The 11216-nt window shown below is 33.4% G+C and overlaps 1 protein-coding gene across 1 annotated transcript; it reads left to right on the forward strand.

Moving 5' to 3' along the window:
- Positions 1–2130: 2130 nt before the first annotated feature.
- Positions 2131–8361, forward strand: f3b (coagulation factor III, tissue factor b). Its single transcript, NM_001017728.2, has 6 exons — positions 2131–2310; positions 2499–2622; positions 3293–3483; positions 3575–3753; positions 4799–4967; positions 7873–8361. Exons 1-6 carry the CDS (start codon positions 2241–2243, stop codon positions 8004–8006), a joined length of 867 nt encoding a protein of 288 aa, NP_001017728.2. The 5' UTR covers positions 2131–2240; the 3' UTR covers positions 8007–8361.
- The last annotated feature ends 2855 nt before the right edge of the window (positions 8362–11216 follow it).

Below are 11216 nucleotides of genomic sequence, written 5' to 3' on the forward strand. Positions count from 1 at the left end.
CCGCCAACTTATCCAGCATATATTTTTACGCAGCAGATGCCCTTCCAGCTGCAACCCATCACTGGGAAACACCTATACACTCTCTTTTTTATATCACAACAAGTATTGGGATCTTCTTATCTATGCATAAAAAAATGAATGCTTGGAAAAGAAGATTCGCATAATATTTACTTTGGATCAGCTAAGATCATTTTTCTGGCAGTGAGGAGGTCCGTCAAAGTCTCTTATGAGAACAGAGAGGGAAATGTTTGCTTCTAGGTGTAAATTAAAGTGATGAGTTTACAGAAGGTTGAATGTTTTTTCAGGGTTAGCGCACTACTCTGTTCATCTTTAAACAGAGGTATTTAATTTTCATAGTGATTAATTTGTTTGCTCATAAGTCAGAGAAGCTCATACAGGCCAAATACAGGACTGTAGCTATTAATCATATTCCCCTTGTTTTATGATCTTTGCCATAGGGTTACTTACGAGTTAAGATGGCAAACACACACCAGTGCAACATCTGCCATGAAAAGACTGTTCGAGAAGACTTACTAATGGAAACTGCAAATAGGAAATGATGATCTTTTTACCTTTATTTTAGTAAGGAAATGCTTGTTTCTGTGAATATGTGAGTATTCAGATTCATCAGCAGCACCTTTTTCTTAGGAGTCCACGTGTGCTTACAGTTATAAGTGGCACTTTTTTTTGGTTAAAGGAACTGTGTAAAGTGTTTAAAACAAATCTTTTCAGTGAAAAAAACATTGGAGATTATGTTCTAAAATGAGCATTTTTCTTAACTTCCTGTGTTTATGTTCAGTTATTTAACTTTTATTGCAAATAATAAGTTAGTTATATCTAGTGAAATAAGTGAACATAAACACAGGACGCTGAGAAAAACGCACATTTTAGAAGAAAATTCAAGAGCTCTTAGATGTTTTGGATTTGAACACACACAAACACAAACACAAACACACACACACACACACACACACACGCACGCGAACGCGCACGCACACACACACGCACGCACGCACATTTGAGCTTTTTAGGTTATTTGTGGTCCACTTAGTATAATTTGTTAATACATTTACGCTTAAAATGTTGCTTTTGAGGTTTAATGGATAAAAAGTGAACAGAACAATCGCCTTTTGCAAATTGTTGCATTTTTTTCTTTTTTTGGTGAGAAACGGTTTGTTTTTGCACAAATTGATCGTTTCACTTCATAAGGCAATAATGCATATGTTATCAGATGATGCCACGGGTATAAGTTTTGTTTTAAGTGTATGGCCAGAATGTTTTTGGACTCCAGTTTCAGCTAAAAATCTTACAGAAGCAATAGTCACCTACATTTCATATGTGCCTAATGGTGACAAAATTAAAACAAGTTTCATAGTTTTGGGGGTTAATTAATACTTAAAAAATAAAATAGCTGCAGAATATATAATTTTTTTTTCACAGCGTCAGATTACTCTGATTACTCTCTCTCTCTCTCTCTCTCTCTCTCTCTCTCTCTCTCTCTCTCTCTCTCTCTCTCTCTCTCTCTCTCTCTCTCTCTCTCTCTCTCTCTCTATATATATATAGGCTATATATATATATTACCAATACAAATACAATAATTTTACAAATACAAATGCATTGCAAACTACAGAGTGTGTAGTTTGAACTAAATTAAATGTTTATTATAAATGTATGCTAGGTCAGTTTATTTATATAGCACATTTCATATGCAATGGTATTTCTAAGTGCTTTACATGAACAGGAGTAAAAGAAACTAGTATAAGACAAGTATAAGAAAAAATTTATTAAAATGTTTTATTCATTAGTTAATAAAAAGGCTTTAAAGGATGAAACATGTAATTTGAACCTGCACTGCACTGTCTAAAAGCAGTTAAAACATATAAATGTATATGACTAAACAACCTGATGAAATGTCAGAAAACTGAAGTAGAACTTTCTTTAGACGTTTGTCACAGGTTATACTGTACATGCTTGGGACTTTTGGAATATCTGCATTAAACCGGTAGTAGGATAACCATATATGGCCATAAGGCGCGTAATACGCGAGATGCCCAGCCAGTGACAAAATCCCAAAGTGAAGAAAGGGGCGGGGCGTTATCCATGACTCATGTAGAGCGAGTCTGAGCTCTCGCACAATATAAAGACTGGCGACTGCAGGACGGATTTATTGACAAACGCTCCTCTGAGGAATAAACTGGATTAAAAATACGCGTAAATTGGACTGTTTGCTGTCACCAACGATGGGAATTCAGACTGTAATATGTTCGGCACTTTTCCTTGCTTTTCTTGCTCTTGTAAACGGATCTCCAGGTAAGAAATAATGTTTAGGGTTGGTTTCTGAAATGCTGTGAAGTAAACTAATCAAATATGAACTGTTTACAACAGTTCGCAATGCAGTACAATACAGTATCATATAGAGCTGTAACGTTAAACTTCAGATAGGTATGCTGCATCTTAGTAGTAGTAACGTTAAGTGTGTGTTGTTGTTGTTTTTTTAGCATCAATGGATGTGGGCAAACTTACCAAAGCAACAAATGTTTCATGGACATCTTACAATTTCAAAACAATCCTGTCTTGGGGACCCAAACCTGTCAACTACACATATACAGTTGAATTCTCAAGGCAAGTACATAAATATCTATTTCAAACTGCTTTTATGTGATGTGAGTTAATAAGTCAAATAAAAATGTGAGAAACATTCAGCATAAAACAAATGTCTACATCTCAAATAAGATTTATTTTCTAAGCAAAATACTTTGTTATCTATCTATCTATCTATCTATCTATCTATCTATCTATCTATCTATCTATCTATCTATCTATCTATCTATCTATCTATCTATTTATCTATCTATCTATTCGATGATTTATACATCCACTAAAATGTCTATCTGTATAAAAGCAGTTTTTTGACAAAAAATATAGTCAGGCATATTTAGAACAATAATTGATGACCCATTTAAAGACCCTAATCAAAGGGCAATCCTAAGATACTAATAAATTGTCATTTAAATCTTTATAGTTTGTCATTTTCCTTTGAAGCAGCAAGATGTTCTTATTTATTTAAAATATAAAACTATTTAGTTTGATCATGTATTCTTATATATATTTTTTAATAAGTATTGGTCTGAATGAGTGTTGCACTGGCTGACTAAAGAATATTTACACCCATATGTTTCACAAGTTATTTGAAATGTTAAAAGTATTCAACATTGAGTGTGTAACTTGATGTGGACACCAAAGGAGGATTTCTAGTCACCCAAAATAATGCCGTTTATTATTCTCTCTTTAGAACAAATCGTGACAAACAGAGAAACCCTCACTGCATTAGAAGCACAGAGACAGAGTGCGACTTGACCAATGATTTGGACATAAATGAGGTTTATTCGGCCGAGGTGCTCTCAGAGCCCCTGCCCAGCATGAATATCGACCAAGTGGAGCCTCCATATAGCAGATCAAAGATCTTCCGCCCTTATGATGACAGTGAGTGTCCGACCTCGCGTTCTCAGTTCGCATACTAGAGTAGTACCTCAAGTCATGTATTAAGTCCATTAATACTGTTCTTTTCTTGTAGCTTTAATAGGAAGACCTCAGTTCACACTGACGGTGAGCATAGACAAGAAGCTTGTGCTGACCATCCAAGACCCCATCACGGCTCTGCACAAAGACAACAGATCTTTGAACATCCGTGACATCTTTAAGAAAAATCTTAAGTACAAAGTTGCCTACAGCAAAGCTGGAAGCACAGGAAAAGTAAGTAACGGCAAATTTTCTTTTCAGAAACAAGATGCAAAAAAGTACTTAAAAATCATACTCGAGTAATTAAAAAAAAAATCAGTTTTATGTATTTTGCTCTGCAAAGTTGCTTCTGACCATGACATGTCCACACTAAATGGTATCTTAAGCTTAAGTATCATACTTAGACTAAAAATGCGCTTTATGCATTATAAAGCTTGAAGCATCAGAATCGGTATTTGGTATCGGCTGATCACCATGACAAGGAATCAGTACTCGGTATCGACTGCAAAAATCCTGATCGGAGCATCCTTAATTTTTAGATCTTCCTACTCTGCCTGATTAACAGCTAATTTAACAAAGAATGTTCATTTAAACACTTTTTGGACATTTGTAACATTTCATAAGTACATGGAAAAAATAGAAACAGCAATCAAATGTTGTTTTTGGCACTAAAATATTAACTGTAAATCAAATCCTCATCTCTGCATTTTATTTGCAGTCAATTTCATTCATTTGGCCAATGTGTTAGACAGGGTTTGAGTAAAATGTTGATATTAGCTTTGTTGTACGAAACTGTCTCTTCTGTGAAAACAAAGTTTCTCGTGAATGAAAATCAAACATATTTAAAAAATGATTAGCCCCCTTAAGCAATATTTTTTTTCGATTGTCTAGAGAACATCATCATACAATAACTTGCTAAATTACCCTAAACTGACTAATTAACCTAGTTAAGCCTTTGAATTGCACTTTAAGCTGAATACTAGTAAGTATCTTGAAAAATATCTAGTAAAATATTATTTACTTTCATGGCAAAGATAAAATAAATCAGTTATTAGAAATTAATTATTAAAACTATTATGTTTAAAAATGTGTTGAATGTGTTCTCCGTTATACAGAAATTAGGGAAAAAATCTTCAGGATGGCTAATAATTCTAACTGATTAATAACTGATTAAAATGTAAATTTCCCAAAGTAATGGTGTTTTACATCCCTGCGGTACATTTATTTGTTGAAGACCTTCCAACTTGCAGTCCTAACATGTTGATTGGTTTGTTTACAGAAAATCAAAGTAGTCGAGGAAAGCCGAGCGGAGTTTAACCGACTGGATGAGGATCAGAGTTACTGCTTCAGTGTAGCGGCTTACATTCCTAACCGGAAAGGAGACAAGAGGCTCGGAGAGTGGAGCCTTCCCAAATGTTCACCGCAGGAAAGTAAAAGTCTGTTTGAAGGTAAGCTGAACCCCTAGTTCTGCTATTTATTAGGGTGTTGTGTCCATTACAAAGCAGGATCTGAGTCTTCCAAATGATTCAAGTTTTGCTCAAAGATGGAGCTGTCTAGAATTGTAGTGTTATGGAAAACAGGAAGGTTGTTAAGCGTGGAGAGGCCAAAAGAGGGTCAGCTAACAGAGCAGAGTAGAGGGAGGATGACACTATCACACACACACACACACACATTACTCAGACACTGACAGCTGTGCTTGACTGGCTCCATTCAGTCGTGTGGGAAAATGTTTCTGCACCTCGAGTTTTCAGTTTTGCAGTATTTCAGGGTCAATGAAATGGAGTCCTTTATTTTACATAAAATATACATATCTATCAATTACATTTTAAGTTATTGAACATTTTATGTTGTTAAAATTAAATTATATAAAAGACAGCACTTTCGTAAACATTTTTAAAGTTTATACATTTTTTTAAGTGTCGTGCTTACACTAGGTACAGTTGCCTTGACCCATGCCTTGACCCATTTACCTACCGAACCTGGGCACACTTACATCATTGATGATGCGACTGTTCAGTTTAACAGATGAGGTTGCACAGAGTTAAATTATAGACTTTTTAAGACCAATATGAATGGAATTTCAGACCCATAAAGGGCTAGAGTCAAGACTAAAAAAATTTTCAAATGACCCAGATGAACTGACCCAGATCAGTTTCTTTTAAATAACCTAATACATTTAATAATACATTATTATTAAAAAATTCAAATATTTTACATTACATTGTTTAGCAAACTATTTTAAATATTGTTTAAAAACAAGCAAGCTCTAGTTGTATCCATACACGTTGTACAACAAACTTTCTTTAAAATAAAAGAAAAATTAATAAATGTTTTAAAAGTTTTAAAAACTATAATAAAATAAATCTATGGACAACAATCTGTCCAGGTCTGTGACCTCAGCAGTAAATACATGGAGAACTTTTAAACAAATGGTATAGTAAGGAAAGTAATTAAACCATTATGATCAAAAAGTTAAATAAAATAAAAAAAGTTTAAAGTTTTATTGAGATGATTGTTGATGGTTGTATGGGCTTTGGCCAGATTGAGCAGCAATACAAGAACAAAGGAAAATTAAGACCTGTTCAAAAACGATTTAGGACCTACAGCACAATATTTCAGTAAATTTAAGACTCTTTAAGGCCTAAAATTCGGATTTTAAGATTTAAGGCATTTTAACACTTTCTAAGACACCGCAGAAACCCTGATTTTACTGTTTGTTAATTAATAAATTAATAATAAAATATTTAAAAAATTTAAATAAAATGTATTAAACAAGTTTTTTTGTACATATTCACTATCACACACCCAATGCAATAAAGTGCAAGATGTGTTTGCCCCAACGTGTTGCTATTTTAAGACGAGCACAACTCTAATTTTCCCATTTTCCGCCACATTGTTTTAATAGCATGTCCGTTTGGGCACTTTGTGAACTCTTGAGTTTGCAGATCTATACAGTATGTGTGTTAAGGTGCATTGTAGGTGCGTTGCTAATTTGAGGAACTAAAATAGACTGCAATAGACCAGCTGCTCAGAGCGTGTCAGTTGTGCGCCTCGCTTACATATTGGTTAATACACACAGGATGTACAGCAATACGCAAATATCTTTACAAATGAAAAAGAACTAAAGGAAAAAAAATATTTAAAAAATGATTTATATCTATATATATATAAAAAAACACCACCTCCATCCCCTCACCTCAGGGGCTTCAGTGTATTCATGACAATTTGCTTTTGTATAATGTTATTATTATCATTAGTATAATTTATTATATGCATACTTATATTTGTTTCAATAAAAACAGGTTTAGATTTGCCCACCTGTCTAGTTTTGGACCATATGGAGCATACCAGGTGTGCTTGAATATTACTCGCACTTCTAAACCACACTTCGTTATTATTATTCATTTATTTATTTGCTGAAAATTAAAATTGAATTTAGAAATAGTTTTGAAACAAATATTTGAGCTTAACAAACAAAATTCAATATGTTGGCCAATGGATGTCTTAAGTGGAGTGTACAACACTGTTTTCTTATTAATGAAAGAGAGAAAGAGAAAGTAAAGAGGCCGAAGGGAGGAGGCTCATTCTTTATCCTCACACTGCAGATGGTTGGTTTACCTGTTTTCTCGCTTGTGAAGTTTGGGATCAGTTTTTCCAATTACAAAGTCCGCCAAGTAAATAGGAATCTCTGTCTGTCTGTCTGTCTGTCTACCTATCTTTGTGTCTATCTGTCTGTCTGTCTACCTATCTATCTATAATTTAAAAATTACGTCATTAAATTTAAAGTTAAAGGTTTCTGTTGTTTGTTTGTTTGTTTAATAATAATTAGTAGATTTTCTTAATTTTTCATTGCAACATTTTGTCAACTTTATTTTAATTCTTATATTGATATATTAGTTATTTATTTATTTTAACACATTTTTGTTGTTTCTTTATTTATTAAAAATTAGTTGATTTAAAAAAACATTTTGTAAAGTTTATATTGATCATTGTATTTGAATGTTTAAATGATTTCTTTCACAAATCTATAAGTCAAAAAAAAAATATATATATATATATATATATATAAATATATATTTTTTAAATTTATTTATTTATTTATTTTTCTTCTTAATGTAGACACTCTTCCTTATCATTAACCTTTTATACAAACAAAATTTGACAAAAAAGGATTTGAGCAACTCCAAACAAAAATCTTTCCACAATATTCAACCTGGTACATGTGTCCTTCCAGTTCTTTTTCCCACCCTGTTTCGTAATCCACACTGTAATCCTACTCCAACAAAGGTGTTCATTCAACTAAAAATGAACGATAGACTCTTAAATAAAATCCTCTTTTGATCTTTTCTGTAGAGTATGGACTGGCTGTGATTGGTGGAGCAGCGCTCGCAACCCTGGCTTTTGTGATTGCTGTAATCGTTCTGATTGTGGTGTGCTGTAAACGAGCACAAAAACAAACGCCCACAGCCAAGGAAACCATAGTCTGAGCTCAGAGATGGAGAAATGCCTGCTGGTGGAGTGGAGAATGGGACACACAGCTGGACTGTGAGCAAGACCCAATCCAGTGCTGTACTGCAGCTGACCTGGTTTCTGTGAAACATTAACACTACGTGATATGTTATACATATCAGCCATTGTTTTTTTATGAGTGAGCAGAACAGCCTATTTAATAAACAGACTTATTTATTAGATTTTTTAGAAATACATGGATATATGCGGCTTTTGTGTTTGTATGAATAGTTTTATATCGAGAGAGATAATTTATGAAATGTATATATTTTTAAAACATAAATCATACTCTTTGGAGCTTCACTACATGAGTCAAATAAATATTAAACCTTTCATGACTTGTGTTTTTTAACTGCCTGCTCTACCAAATGGTTGACCGTATTTTGACTGTTTTGTATAATGTCTGTTAAAGTCTTTTAAAGAATTACTGTTTTAAATAATGGTTTACACACAGCACTGTTGGTTTACAAAAAAAATCAAACAGGTTTGTTGCACTACTTCACTTGATTTTGGTTTTATTGTTAAAAAAAAATGTTAAATAAGAATCTGAAATATTTGATGGCATACTTCAAAAAATATCACACATCATATTTTCAGATTTTTCATGGTATACAGATGTATTAATCTATGTACTTTCACTATAATCTGACATATCAACCATTTGGTAGAGGTTAATATTTTAGAAATTATGTGATGGTTGAAAAAAAATTGCACTGAGTGTGTAAATTACTAGCGACATCAGGAGAATTGTTCTTGGTGGGGCAGTTTAAAGGGTTAATGAGCATTATCGGCTATGTAATGACAATTGTAAAGGGAATTGCACAATCAAAAACAAGAGGGAATGTGTATTTTCAGGCCAGCAGTTCTTTCTGGTATTTTTGTTCATGAAAAAATCCCTAATAACTATGAAATATTGCTGAAGTTGTGTAACACTATCTGACAATTAAAAACACAGAGAGAGAGACTCGCTGGCCAAGACCAACTTAGTCTCAGTAGCTCACCCTTGTGGTTAGCAGCAGTACAGATGTAAGTCTTGTCTACAATTTAGTGTCTTTCTGGATGAAGCACGGAATAAACTGAAATGTAAACAAACAGAGTTTGTGAACATGAGAACGTCACAACAGAAACTGTAAAAAGAGGTCATATATCCCAAGTAGAAAAAACCCAGACATCTCAAAACAACTGTACACTACCTGACAAGTCTAGTCGCATATTCAAGTTTTAGGAACAACAAATAATAACGACTTCTAGTTGATCATTTGGTGTCAGAAGTGGCTTATATGAAAGGCAAAGGTCTCTTTATGCTTATTTGATACCTCAGGCTGTTGATGTTGCCATGTACTCTACAGATCTCACACGCCTCTATACTGAATGTAACCCCAAACCATGATTTTTCCTTCACCAAACTTTACTGATATCTGTGAGAATCTTGGGTCCATGCAGGTTCAAATAGGTGTTCTGATGTGCTTGTGATGATTGGGATGCAGCTCAACAGATGATTCATCTGAAAAATCTACCTTCTGCCACTTTTCCAAATGATAAACTTAAAGTCAAGTTATTATTTGTTGCCCTTACAACTGGGACTGAAGACAAGACTTTTGTCAGGCAGTGTAGATTTAAAATGAGTCAATGAAAATGGGCCTGTACAATATATAGTTATAAACATTTGAACTGGATCAAAACCTTTTATCAAAGTTGTCCTAAAGCTATCTGAAAACAGCCTTTCTTGTCTTTTGAAAAACGTTTTTGATCCACTACAAATGTTGGCTGCTGTATATTTTTGCAACTGAAATAATACAAGACAATTTTATAGTCATTTCTTTGTATCTTTTGTAATTCGGTAAAATACATCAGTAAGGCACTACTTCTGTTCATACAGTATATAAATATCCAGTATTTTCAAACATATTATTAGACTTCATCATATCATACAGTAACATTAATTTTCCTATACATAAAGACAGCTTATTACACTTAAAGTGATAGTTTACCTCAAAATTAACACCAATAACAATGGATTTAGGTAAAACTATGTTTAATTAACTGTTAAAGACAAAAAAAGAAAGTCTCCTACATTTCGGATGGCTTGAAGGTGAGTCAATTAACAACAAAGTTTTCATTTTTGGGGGAACTATCTCTTTAAATAATACAGTTTTTATGATTTACTGTACATAGAGCTGGGCAATTAATCAAACAGAAATTTTCAAGAGCATTTTGTCAGTAAATCCGTGTTCAACTTGTAGTAAACATGCACAGACATGGACATGGATTTATTTTTCAATGATAAACTGCGCAAAATCACATTCAAAACCAAAATCGATGTAATTGTCCAATAATGATAGATATAATCTTTCTGTGACAATGACTGACAGCTGTTTGCGTAGTGTCTCAACGAAATACGGCTCATAAAGTCAATTCTGCCTGATTATCCACATATAACTTTAAACATATTTTTACGTCAAACACACTTTATACTGTAACTTCAGTCGAGTGTCTGAAAGAAATGCTTCTCTTAAATAAATATGTATTTGTGTGATTTTTAGTCATGCTAAAGCGTCGAAAGCATTTAAATGTTTTGTTTATAATGGAACTCTATGGGGATTTCCTGGGTTTCTTCTTCTTGAGTGTTGGAAGTTTTGCAAGAGCGCCCTCTGGCTTTCAATGGATCACACAACTGTGCTTCCCTGACAAGATGGCCATGACAAATGCTTAAACAGGTTAATCGATTAATTGCCCAGCCCTAGTTTTATGATGTGCTCATTATCGTATCAGTGACATGCAAAACAATGTTATAAACAAACATTTCCCAGTGACATCCTCCAAATATCCAAAATAAAAATCCCTACTTTCATATTACAAAACTGTGTGACTATTTTTTTAAAAAGGGATAACCCAGATTTACTCTTTACAAAAATGTTTTTAGATAATGCAAAACTAACCTCTCCCTGAGAGATACTTATCCACGGTGACAATTCTTTCCCTCAGATGAAGAAAAGCTGTATTATAATACAAAGAATTACGTTTTTCTTAAGATTGGGAATGATCTTTGCTCTGTATTTAGGCTTTATTAATTACACAAGCAAATTTCTGCATGAAACCATCCTCGGACATCTTTTCAAAAGCAGCTATTTTTAATTTACAGATGATTTACGCAAAGATTTGCTCATGAATAGGGCCTAAAGTCAATA

Source organism: Danio rerio, chromosome 2 (genome assembly GCF_052040795.2).
Source record: "Danio rerio strain M-AB ecotype USA chromosome 2, GRCz13ab, whole genome shotgun sequence".
In the NCBI taxonomy this organism is placed as follows: domain Eukaryota; kingdom Metazoa; phylum Chordata; class Actinopteri; order Cypriniformes; family Danionidae; genus Danio; species Danio rerio.